This window comes from Nicrophorus vespilloides, unplaced genomic scaffold, assembly GCF_001412225.1.
Source record: "Nicrophorus vespilloides isolate i.1.1-1 unplaced genomic scaffold, Nicve_v1.0, whole genome shotgun sequence".
Classification (NCBI taxonomy): Eukaryota; Metazoa; Arthropoda; class Insecta; order Coleoptera; family Silphidae; genus Nicrophorus; species Nicrophorus vespilloides.
This window is the reverse complement of record NW_017098778.1, coordinates 9,315-22,500: the sequence shown is the minus strand read 5'-3', so window position 1 is coordinate 22,500 and position 13,186 is coordinate 9,315. Positions and strand designations below refer to the sequence as shown.

Here is a 13,186-nt window from a genome sequence, read left to right as displayed (position 1 = left end):
AATTAAATTGACTGAGTATGATAATACACTTTCCATAGCGTATCGACAAATTTACTTCATAATTTGAAAAGATGACTTAAACATTTTGCGTAAAATTAAAAAATTGCGTAAAATTTTGATAAAACAAAAAATTTAAAGAAAAAATAAGTAATATTAATTAACTAATTTCAAATATAATGAAAATGTATCAATATTTGTGGAACATGTGTATTCGTCATAGTGTCTAAATAAGTAATTTCATTCGAGATTTGACGGTTAAAATGAAAATAATGAATTTATGTTATAATAATAATATCATTTTGTTTGGGTCTTTACAATTCAGCATATTAACATTGTTGCGAACAAGAAAAGTAAGACATGACAATAACCGTGAATTGCCGGTTTCGCTTCGTACCGAAAAAGGGATGGTATTGTAACGCAGTCTGTTTGGATTTATGAAAAGGAATGCGTCTAGTATTATGCTGTTCCAAAAAGGGTAAAGTCGTTACAAGCCTGTAGAGCACTCGACGCAACAATACACTCGATGTGATTCATGTAGCAACAACAATGACAACAAGAAGAAAAAGAAGAAGAAAAAAGAGAGAAGTAACGCTAACGTTATCTAATACAATATCCTTGTAATCAGGAGATTTATGGAATTCAGTTATAATGTGTTTTTAAACTGTTTCAAACATAATTAATACTCTAAATATAAATATCTAGTATATAGGACAACTATAATGATCCATCATTATTTTAATTATTTAAACAAATAATTATAATTTTCATAAACGAAAACATTAATCACTACTATACTAAAGTGGGTGTTTCATTCTAAAACCTTCAACGTAAGTTGAAATGATCGTAATTCGAATTTCATAAAATTATGTAATCATGAGATTTATAGAATTTACTATCATTTTAAACTGTTTTAAACATAATTAAGTTATTATAATAGTTTATTTATTGATCCAATATTAACTTATAGATTAAGCATATCATTTATATCTACTCATGTTGGTGTTTTGTTCCAAAACCTTAAACGTAAGTCGAAATGATCGTAAGTTGAATTTCATCAAATTATTTAATCATTAGCTTTATGGAATTTACACCTAATCAAAATAATACTACAATACGTCCCAAATGGTTGTAAATCAAATTTTATACAAAAATAGGCCAATTTACTTAAATGTACATCAGAATTATATATTTTTTTTATGATTGTTAATTTTATGATTGTACAGTATTCGCTTTTTTATAAGTCGAGAAGTTACTATATTTATTAATACTAAACCGATTTACGCGAATACGAAAACTGTAAAATTATTAATAATTTTTTGGTCGTAAGTCGAGATGAGTGTAGTAAATAACAAAATTTGAAAGAACAAAGCAGAAAGCTGATATATATGTTTATAATACAGAACTCGATATAATATAATATGATTTAATGGGTTAGCTCACTCTTTGTTCTTTCGCTCGTTTCATTAGGTTCGGACCACTCCCACGTTTACCAATATACACTTTCCGGTCTTTCGCTTTTAATCTTTCATTGTATGATGGCCTTTCACGAACGACCCCAGAGCGCCGTTTCGACCAAAGCTTTTATAATATCCAACCCCTTCTTTTCCACGTGCACCTACATATTTTGATTTTACACACCATTAACTCATACCTTTTCCCAAATTTTCACTTTTGCACTTGATTTACTTTTTTATTTTACCCACTAAACCTACTATCCGAATCCATATATGAATTTCTTATATAAGCGTAAATAAAACAAAAACAACAATATCTTTTTCAATACGTGTAATATTGTATTAATTTTGTGAAATGTATACAGTGGATTATGTTAGCTTAAGAAAGTATTGATTAAAATTTTATTATCCTTTATACTCCAGAATGTATACTATTATTTTTCACTTGGATGACTTTAAGCTTGAGTTCAATTAGCGTTAACTTTATTTTTATATGCATCCACATTGTTTTCCTCTCTCGGTCTTCTTTATCCAATGTTTCATTTTTATGAACAATAACTATTTGTTTATTAACATTACACCGATTTTTGCAATAAATTATGTTTATGTTTCCCGATAAAGAAATTACCTTATTATCCAAATCTTCTTACAAAAGTAATTGTAATAAACATAGATAATTTAAAAGATTAACAATCATACAAAATATTAACCAAGAAAGAAACAGTTACTTTTGTATGCATCAAGTTTAGTTTTGGGTTGTTTCTTTATAATTAAAGCTATACCTCGCACAATCCGTCTTCGATAAGTCCAAATTCACTATAGTCCGGTTTGAAAAATGCAAAAGAAACTCAATCTGAATAGAAGTAAATAAAATAGTAAAATTTATTTTTCTATATGTTTAATATTTAGTTCCTCCATTAGTCCGGTTTCAAAGAGTCTGGAATATTGGCGGAACAAATTACCCAGACTATGCGAGATATTACAATAAATTTGATATAATTATACAGCAAAGAAAATTATAATTACAAAAAAAATCACATTATTTAATTTATTTATTAAATTTCTTTTTAAGTTTAGAAAATAAGCCAATTGAGGCTCAAATTGATGTCAACAGTACTATTATATGCAGCTAAATTGTTCTTCTCTTTTATCATTGTATAAATCGATAAGGATGATTTGTTTATTAACATTAAATTACGTCGTACATAATCGTTTCTGGTTATAAAGAAATTACCTTTATTGTCGTGACTGAAAGGAATTAGAGCACGTATACGGAGCATCTTTAATTTATGTGCCACGAGGTGGAACACATGTGAGAGCGAAAAAAGGGGGAAAATAAACGAAAATAAAGATTATGTATACAATCGGACGGTCGTATCATCATTATCATCATCATCGTCGTGTATGCGTGTTTGCTCTGCAAATGTGTATACACATCGGACGGATGGACGGCGAGAAGAGAGCCCAGGTATATATGATTGAAATCGAGTGGAAAGGATGGATGATTATAATGATGATGTGTTTGTTTGTATGTGTGTGACAGAGAGAGAGAGAGAGAGATGGAGAGTTTGATCGGAGTTGACGGTTTTGTTATGGGGAGGGGGCGAGGTGGCATTGTTTGCGATTAGATGGCATGCACACGGGTCGGCGCGATTGCTGGGTGTGGGCGTCGTCATCGTCGTTGTCGTCGTCGCCGTGAAGTGTCCGCAACGACCTGAGCCAAGCCCCCCCATTAGTTAATGCAATTGGGGAGCGGCACCGGGTCGGGGCTGCGGCTGGGGGAACCGTCGGACAGCACCCATTTCTGGGTGCGGCACTCGGGAAGAGAACGCTTATTACCCACCGGACGCACTGCCGCCGCCGCCTCCACCGCTGCCGCCACCGCATCCACAAACTGCGGCGGCGATGGTGGCTTCGGTGACGTCGACGTCATCCTTTCATGCCGCAATCAAAGCAATCTTTTATTAGGGGGAGTACGATCCCTCGGCCCAACGGAATTGATGACATTTAAAGCCCTATGCACTACATACTAATAGTCTGTGAACTAGTGCATGCTATATACACCACCGCAGATGACGTAAGAATAACATTTGAAAGTTCATCCTCAAAACATAAAGTACAACAAAAGATAGAGTTTATACAAAAGACGACTTAAAAAAACGCTTTCCGAATCTCAAGTTTTCTACAATAACTTGGAAACAATCTTGATAATATTTGCCCACATAACGCAATGAAAATATTATTAGATTTTTTTATGTTTTGATAACTTTACAAATCGAAATAGTTTAATTATTGGCTAATTTTATTAAAGTTTTTGTTGAAAATTTAAAACGAAATTCATTCAGAAATTCTATATTTACATATATTCTCGAGAAATAATTTTCATCTTCAGATATTGGACTTGACAATAGTTGAAGATAGAAGTGATGAGTTGGTAAATATCCAAGCAGGACAAGAAATAATAATCACAATACCAGCGCCAATAACAGACAAGTGACAGAGGAGCATATAGTACCAATGACAATATAAATCAAGGAAAAATAAAGTTTTCTACCTTACCTTTCAAATTCCAAAGCTAGAGTTTATACAAAAGACGACTTAAAAAAACGCTTTCCGAATCTCAAGTTTTCTACAATAAGTTGGAAACAATCTTGATAATATTTGCCCACATAACGCAATGAAAATATTATTAGTTTTTTTTTATGTTTTGATAACTTTACAAATCGAAATAGTTTAATTATTGTCTAATTTTTTTAAAGTTTTTGTTGAAAGTGGAAAACTAAATTCATTCAGAAATTCTATATTTACATATATTCTCGAGAAATAATTTCCATCTTCACATATTGGACTTGACAATAGTTGAAGAGAGAATTAATGAGTTGGTAAATATCCAAGCAGGATGAGAAATAATAATCAAAACAATCACAATACCAGCGCCAATAACAGACAAGTGACAGAGAAGCATTCAATACCAATGACAAAATAAATCAAGGAAAAATAAAGTTTTCTACCCTACCTTTCAAATTCCAAAGCTAAAGTTTATACAAAAGACGACTTTAAAAAAATGCTTTCCGAATCTCAAGTTTTCTACAATAAGTTGGAAACAATCTTGATAATATTTGAACACATAACGCAATGAAAATATTATTAGTTTTTTTATGGTTTGATAACTTTACAAATCGAAATAGTTTAATTATTGGCTAATTTTATTAAAGTTTTTGTTGAAAATTTAAAACGAAATTCATTCAGAAATTCTATATTTACATATATTCTCGAGAAATAATTTCCATCTTCACATATTGGACTTGACAATAGTTGGAGATAGAAGTGATGAGTTGGTAAATATCCAAGCAGTATGAGAAATAATAATCAAAACAATCACAATACCAGCGCCAATAACAGACAAGTGACAGAGAAGCATTCAATACCAATGACAATATAAATCAAAGAAAAATAAAGTTTTCTACCTTACCTTTCAAATTTCTATACAAAATAATCTATATCTTTTCTTCAATTTTGTAAATATCACTAATATTCCTTTTTGATGTTAAAAATCACTTACATATTTTCACTTCTCTATTTCACACTTCTTATATAATTGTAAATTTACTTATTTTGTAATACAATATTACTCTGTAATTGATATGACAGTTATCACTAAATTTTTATAACAACTTTTGTTTTTTTTTCTTACGTAATATACACAACGTGCTAGATACTTTATTTATATTATTCAATCTTTATTACAATATTTCTTTATTTCAACAAATGTATTAAGTATGAACATTTAGATCTTTTGGTATTATTATTAATTTATTTTATATTCTTAGTATGTAATAGATTTAGACTATAATTTAATTTTAAAATCTGTGTAAACTTAACTTCTGTAATAATTGAATTGCAACAATTCTTTTATAGAAAAACGTGTCTTTCTCTTCTAAATGATCGGCGTATCTCAACATTTTTTCTGCACGATCCAATATACTTGTATTGAGTAGAAACATTTACGCCATTTGGTATTATTTTTTATTGTTAGTGTGTTAGTATTTCTTAGAATATAAATATAGTAAATTAATTGGCAATATAAATTTGACCCAAGAAACAGCGAGGTTGACTAAAGGTGACAGCTTGACATAAGGAGACAGCTGTCATTTTAAGACCCATTAAAAAAAATAAAGTGACCTAATATTAGATTTTAGCTCATAGGTTGAGAAACATTGATATAGATTATATTATATTTAATTATAAAATTGAAATTACTTTATATGAATGTATGAATGTAAAATCATATTATTGTAAATGTAAATTATTCACAGAAAAATGTATAAGCAATTTCATATATATTCTTTATAATAAAAAAAACGAGACAATTATATTATACATTAAATCATTAAAATTGTAATGTAAATAAAAGAATAAAGTCTAGAAATAAATATTAAAAAAATATTAATTTGCTTCAATATATGTATTTTTTGTTGTTATTGTTATGCGTACGTAATTGTAATACAGTAATACGGTATAATTTTATTAAATTACGCATCGTTTACGCTGTAATAAGTACTGAATATCGATGAACTCGTATGAAAAGTTCCCTATAAAATATTCACGAATTGTAAATGTGAATACTGGAGCTTTTTCATTATTTATTCAGATCTTTATGCAGAAACGAGATCAACGAAATAATAATAAAATTAATCATATTTTATTGCATGATTGAACAATAATCTTACTTTATTTATTTATAAGTAAAAATTTAAAAACACTTACAGATTGGATACGATTTTTGCTTGTTTGTTAGAGGAAATCATATCTGAAATAGAAAAAATAAAATTTTAATACATTATAAATAATCTTATATTATAACACTTTACTCAATAAGTTCGATGACCAATAAAACAACAACTTTATTCATGAACATAGTTTCTATCAAGAGTGGCACATTTATACCAAAGCTGTAACATTTCGATACCTTTCTTGTACAACGATTTATCTTTGGCCTCAAAATAGGGCTTTCACCCTTTGCTGTCCACTCAGCTGATGACCGATTTGACTTTTGAGTTTAGTGGTGAATCTAGGATTCATTTATTGTTACATACATATTTGTGAAAACATGACTTTCTTGTCAACCAAAATACCAATAAAGTTTATATTTAGAAACATTACATGCAGTTCTTAGATGATCATTATATATTTTCCGTTTTAATGAATATCACAATGATGAAAACCTAAACAGCGACAATTTTCATTATTTTCAACCAGAAATATTCACTCTTCAAAGCGAAATTATCATGATTGATCTTTTCGTATATCTTTGCATCGTCTCCTAAAGCTTTACAGAAATTCATCTTAGATCTTTACATATATTTCAACTGAAATTGTCTTCTTGCATCAAACGCTGCGCAATATCATGCACAAGTTGCATATAATTTAATCTTATCCAAGACGTAAAAGTTTCATCGTATTATCAGACGAATCTCTGCAATATTGTTATATTTCTTTTATTATTAATATTATCGAAGTTCCAGTTAATATTGTAGAGACAAAAAGAATGAAATGCGAGCATTGCATTGCAATGCATCGTAAATATACGATGATTTAAAAATTGCGGAACGGATTTTAAATTGCACGTCGAAAATTGAATGGATTATATAAGTTTTTTTTTTGTTATGTCGATTTCCGTGCACTTATTTCTAATTTACTTCCATTTAATCCGGCGACTCGAATTGGCAATTGATCCGACCTTTATGGTCGCGAGTTTCGATAATTGAATTCGATTCGGCGCTCTTATATAAACGTTCTTTCTTTCTTTTTCTATTATTATTATTTTCTTCTTTTGTCGATTCTCTTTGTGCGTGTGTGTGTACCTCTGCTTATTCAAATTGCGTCGAGCGTAACGAAATTTCCCGAATCGATTCAAACGGATTCTTTCATATAATCAAGAATAAATTCGTTTTATCTGTTGGATTGAATTCAATCAACATTTGAAAAGTTTGTTTTTTTTTGTTAATTTTCAAGTATTTCTTCTAAAGCTAATTAGCTGCAATTTGTGTATGTTTAAGTTAAAAATTGTATATTTATAGTAAATTTAAATTTTATGCAAACTCAAAATGAGTGGATTCGCCGGGTGTTATCAACCATACTGTTTGTAACCGGACTAATCAATGAATTTAAAACGTATAAATAGGACAAAAAGATAATTGAGAACATAAAGGGACAAAAATGACCATGTATATTTGTTTTTATTTTTCTCATTTAAAATTTAGATAGTTTTGAAAGTTTCAAAGCGGATTATACTGAAGCCGCACTATTCGAAGTGTTTTTTATTTTAACAAGATTTACATGAGAAATCAGTCGCTTTATTTATAAGTCTTTATAAAAAGTAGATAAATCATAAATAGTTATAACGGGATTAATCCTATAACACGATTAATTAGTACCGTGTTACATGGAGAGCGTGTTTTAATGAGAATTTTGTAAATAAATAGATAAATTATTCATAGTTATAACGACATTAATTTGTACCGAGTTATAAAAAAAACTTCAATTCACTACAGTCAATCCTCCTATAACACGATTAATTGATACCGTGTTACATGGAAAACGTGTTTTATTGAGTATTTTATAAAAAAAATATATAAATATTACTTAGTTATAACGTGATTAATTTGTACCGTGTTATAAGAAATTTTCCTCTTAGTACAATTAATCATCCTATAACACGATTATTTACTACCGTGTTACATGGAAAAGGTGTTTTATTCAGTATTTTATAAAAAAAATAGATAAATAACACATAGCTATAACGTGATCAATTTTGTACCGTGTTATAAGAAATTTCAATTTAGTAAAGTCAATCCTCCTATAACACGATTATTTGGAACCGTGTTATATGGAAAGCGTGTTTTATTCTGTATTTTATAAAAAAAAAAATAGATAAATAACACATAGCTATAACGTGATCAATTCTGTATCGTGTTATAAGAATTTTCAATTTAGTACAGTCAATCCTCCTTTAACACGATTATTTGGAACCGTGTTACATGAAAAGCGTGTTTTATTCTGTATTATATAAAAACAGTACATAAATAACACTTAGTTATAACGTGAGTAATTTTGTACCGTGTTATAGGAAATTTCAATTTAGTACAATCAATCCTCATATAACACGATTATTTAGTACCGTGTTAGATGGAAAGCGTGTTTTTTTCAGTATTTTATAAATAACACATAGTTCGTGATTAATTTTGTACCGCGTTATAAGAAATTTCATTTTAGTACAGTCAATACTCCTATAACACGATCAATTGGTACAGTGTTAGATGGAAACCGCTTTATATATACAATATTCAATATTATTTTTGCGCATATGTTATTGAATTTTTTTTTTGTGTACATTCGTTTCAGCGAAACGGGATTTTCCATTAAAACAGTTTAATGCAAGTAAAAATAAAAAATGAAATAAAACAATTGGATAATATTCGATCAGTTTCAATGCAAATATCGTCCATTCGTTTTCATAAATATTACATTGGCAAAGTGAAAACATTCGGAAGGTTGAAAAATAATAATGCATACAAGCATAACGAATACTCGTTGCTGCATTTCGCGAACAAACAACAATTTTGTAGTGGAAAAAATTTAACAATTGATTATGTAATTGTTTTATTAATTAAGTAAAAATAACTAAGATTTAAATTCATAAAGAATTAATACCAATTTAGTTAATACATTTAGAATTTTTTTTTAATGAAATTAGAATATACATTAAAATATACAAGAAAAACTATCAATTATATCAATTGATTCGAAGTATTTGCTACAATTCGATACAAAGAGTTTAGTGTTAGAAAGTCATAGCTCGTTTAAGGTTACCTCTGATAACGAAGCTTAACATCCAAGAACTTAGAAATAAAGTTATCCAATCATTAGTTGCTTCAATCATTAGGTTTTGAATGTATCTATGTTTTTCAGTGAAAGATTTAGAAAACCTTGTTAACAATAAAGACAAAGAAAATGAAAACGAAATTAAAGAATTTATTGCTGAGAGAATGTTAACAAACAACGATATTAAAAGATGACTTTGAAAACGTGTTCATTTATTTTTATTGAAAATCATTCGATTTTATTCATAGTTGAATAAAATCGAAAAAAAGAACAAACAATCAACTTCATACTCACATTTTGAATGTGATTTCTCTTTGTTGAAAACGAAATTAACGATTAACGAAGTAATTTCATCATTTTTCATTTAAATTAATCTAATCAATTTCATGTACAAAATACTTAAGAACTTATGATATTCTCATTATAAATTTTCAAGGTATTCTAATAGGAGTAGTAAACAAACTATAACAAATTATTGATAAATCGGTTATAGAAATTTAATTAATTTCGAAATTTCGAAAATAATTAGTTATTTTCTCAATAAATTCTCAAGAAATATCAGTAATTTTGTTGAATAGTGAAGAATATGTCATGTGTATTTTGGAATTTGGCGAATTCTGTGTGTGGGTATGAGAGTAACGTAATGATTCCTTAATGCGTGCAGCGTGTAATTTTTAAATTAGTATCAAATTGGTATATCGGAATATGGGAGTTAATTGTCTATGAGACATTGATATGTTCCAATAACGATTGGAGTGAAGGAGGTTTTGTGGGTGTGTGGATTATATGGCCTTTATAGTATAAAAACCGGATGGGTCGGCGACTGAAGATCCAGTGGCTTGAGACTGCTTCTTGCTTGAACAGCATGTCAGTGCTTTATGGTGATATCATGGGAGAAAACGACGACACCAACAGTGACTTAAGCGACCAAGGAAGATTTCTCACCAAAGGTAAAACATTCACTTTTTCATTTCTATCATCCCTTTTTGTTCGCACGCAATCGATACGAAAATATACAAATTTAGTAAACAATCATTTCCTTTTAGTCTCTATTATTACCTTTCCTTATAATAAAACAATAATTCTATAGACCATCAACAAATTACTAAGAAAATGTAATTTCATTTAAACGCACTTTCATTTAATATTTATCAAATAAAACATCATATTTTCTCAATCCTTCTAAAAAAATTATATGGTTGTATACTCAGATTGTAACAAGTATTATTAATATATCCATTTTTTAATTATCTCACATTTGTGGAACGTCTTATAAACTTTTAACAATATTTAAATTTCTAATTTACATCTAAATTTCCATTATATTATCTTCAAATTAAGAAAAAAAATATATTTTTTCAAATTTTTGCAGAATTATTTTGAATACTACTAAAATGTAATTACTCAATTAAGTTAAACCAAGCAACGATTTGTTAAAGTACAATTTTCTACTAATTTATTATATTAATATTTCGAATATAACTCTACGTATATTTGTTTTTCTATTAAAAATTAGATTTATTTTTTCAACTGTTTTATTTAGCGTTTCTCAACTTTTTTGCTTTTCCCCGTTTTGACGCAAGGTGACAGTTGTCATTTCTTGACACATTCAAAATTTACACAATCAAATTTTGTTGAGCTATATTGTATGGTTTTCTACTTCTTTCTAATGTAATGTAAATTGTTTAATAAGATACAAATTTAAAAGTGAAGTTTAATAATAGTAGGAAATCTTCTTGAAAAACTGTGGAGTACATAATGTGTTTTATGCAGTAGCACTACAATTAGTAGTTAAGGTAATGTGTTTAAATAATACGTTTGTTATAACAAGACCGGAAACGATGGGATGTTTCGAAAAAGAAGAAGTTGTAACCAAAGTAGTTGGAAAGAGAGAGAGAGAGTATAAATGCAGATGTAATATTATACCACATAATTGCACTTCCAGTTCGAGTAAGCGTTTGATGACCCATAATAGCATTTAGAGCGTTATTAGGCACGCCATTGTTTATTCCGTTGCGGAATTAGTCCGCAATTATCTAGTTACATCATCTGCAAACTCCGCTACCAAAACAAACAAAAAACTGAAACAAAAACGATTTCCAGTATTCTTCTTCTCAGTTTACCATTTATGTTTTTTACATTTTTGTTTCTTTCAGTTAAATCTAATGCGCTTTGCGTTTCTTTTCTTTTTTTTTTGTTCTTGGCAGGGGCATTTCTTTTGACACCGTCGCATGACCTGAGTCTAGACAAGGCGGCCAACATCTGCGACAAACTGAACTTCCGAGGAAGTTTCAGCCTGACGAAAACTGCCACCGGGATATTGTTCAAGTTCTCCGAGCCGGAGGACTACCAGCAGGTCTTCCGGAAGGGATTCCATAAGGTGAAACGATCCGAGAACCGTGCATATAGCATTTCGTTCTTTTAGCGTCCTCTCTTCCTCCTTCTCCACCTATTCCATCTACTCACCCCCTCTGTCATATGAATTGCAAATTTTTCTTTTCCGATGGAAACGTCGTTTGTTTGTGGGCGTAACGAAAACTTTTCATCATCCGCTTAATGCTATTCACTTCATTAAATTTATTGAACCGTGCAACGAAACCAGTGTCTCCACAACATAATCAGAAAGACAATTTTGTTTTTCAAATTTAAAAATATAAAGTAATATTACAAACATATTTGTTTGTAGTTGCATTGCGCCTCAATTGTTTATTAAAAAAAAAGATATCAAGTAAGGCTATTTTACAAAAAAATGTTGCTACGGTTATGAGTTCGAAACTTAGACCAAATTCAATTGTTTTTGGGGAGGAGATTAAGCAACAATAAGCAGACATAATAACTGTTTGATTTTAGGTAACCGGTGGAAGATTATACAGAAAAGTGGCGATCCCTTGTAGACCTCAGAAAACGTTCTCCCTGTTGGTCCACGAAATACCTGTGGACCTACCAGAGGATGACATTAGAGCCAGTTTGTACAGATACAGCTCCATCGTAAGCAGTTGTTATTATTTAGCTTGTGAAAGAAGATGCGATCAAGACGTTTTAGGTTGAGGTGAGCCGTGTGTCCGTGAAAGTTGACCAATCACCGGGAACACCGAACCCGGTGCGCATAACTTTGGCATCCCTGGAGGAGTACAACAATCTTCTTCAGCAAGGACTCGACTTCTACGGCGCCACCTATTTCCCAACAGAACCATTCAAGAAGGAGATGCTCAGACAGAGCAAGGAGCAGCTGCTGCCCGTCTTCGATGCGGCCGGATTCACCAGACTGCCGCCACCGGCGAGCCGGACCCTCAAACCCCGATCGAATTAGAAGCGAAGCAACACATCTTCCACCGAGCCCCGATTTTAAATCAATCTAACGCGCGCACCGCACAGAAGATGCACAGAAGAAGCGAAATCGATATTTGCACATTAACCGTGCACCGATATACATACAACATGACTTAGTTTTGAATTTCTTTTGTTTATTTTACACACACCACTAGATTTGCATATTATTTTTTTCAAATAAAAAAAAATCAAACCCTTTGAAAATTTACCGACAGTTCAGAATCATGCTTTTCTTTCATTACCTAGTTTTTTTTTTTAATTTTCTTCTCCTATCCACATTTTTTTTTGTCGTCCGTCGCCAGACATGCCTTATCTCGAAATAAAACAGCTTATATCAAACAATGTTCGAGAAGATCTTTAGCGCCGGAGGCTTCATGATGACGGGGTGGAATATGAAAGGAATTTGTTAGTGGGTTGGCCACAGTTTTGGGGGAAAGCACCAGCAGAAGCGAAGAAAGCACAGAATATATAACGCAAAAAAAAATGTATGAATATATAAATCCATACATATATATATA

General features: G+C 30.3%; 1 protein-coding gene across 1 annotated transcript; it reads left to right on the top strand.

Moving 5' to 3' along the window:
- Window positions 1-10,188: 10,188 nt before the first annotated feature.
- Window positions 10,189-12,875, top strand: LOC108563178. Its single transcript, XM_017921782.1, has 4 exons — window positions 10,189-10,288; window positions 11,546-11,718; window positions 12,189-12,326; window positions 12,382-12,875. The coding sequence occupies exons 1-4, from the start codon at window positions 10,204-10,206 to the stop codon at window positions 12,646-12,648; spliced, it is 663 nt and encodes a 220-aa protein (XP_017777271.1). The 5' UTR covers window positions 10,189-10,203; the 3' UTR covers window positions 12,649-12,875.
- The last annotated feature ends 311 nt before the right edge of the window (window positions 12,876-13,186 follow it).

What these genes read in the sequence shown, in the direction of transcription:
- LOC108563178 (XM_017921782.1), top strand. Translation starts at nt 10,204, where the DNA reads ATGTCAGTGCTTTATGGTGATATCATGGGAGAAAACGACGACACCAAC. An exon ending in AGGAAGATTTCTCACCAAAG is followed by an intron (nt 10,289 to 11,545) that starts GTAAAACATTCA and finishes TGTTCTTGGCAG; the next exon opens with GGGCATTTCTTTTGACACCG. An exon ending in TCCGGAAGGGATTCCATAAG is followed by an intron (nt 11,719 to 12,188) that starts GTGAAACGATCC and finishes GTTTGATTTTAG; the next exon opens with GTAACCGGTGGAAGATTATA.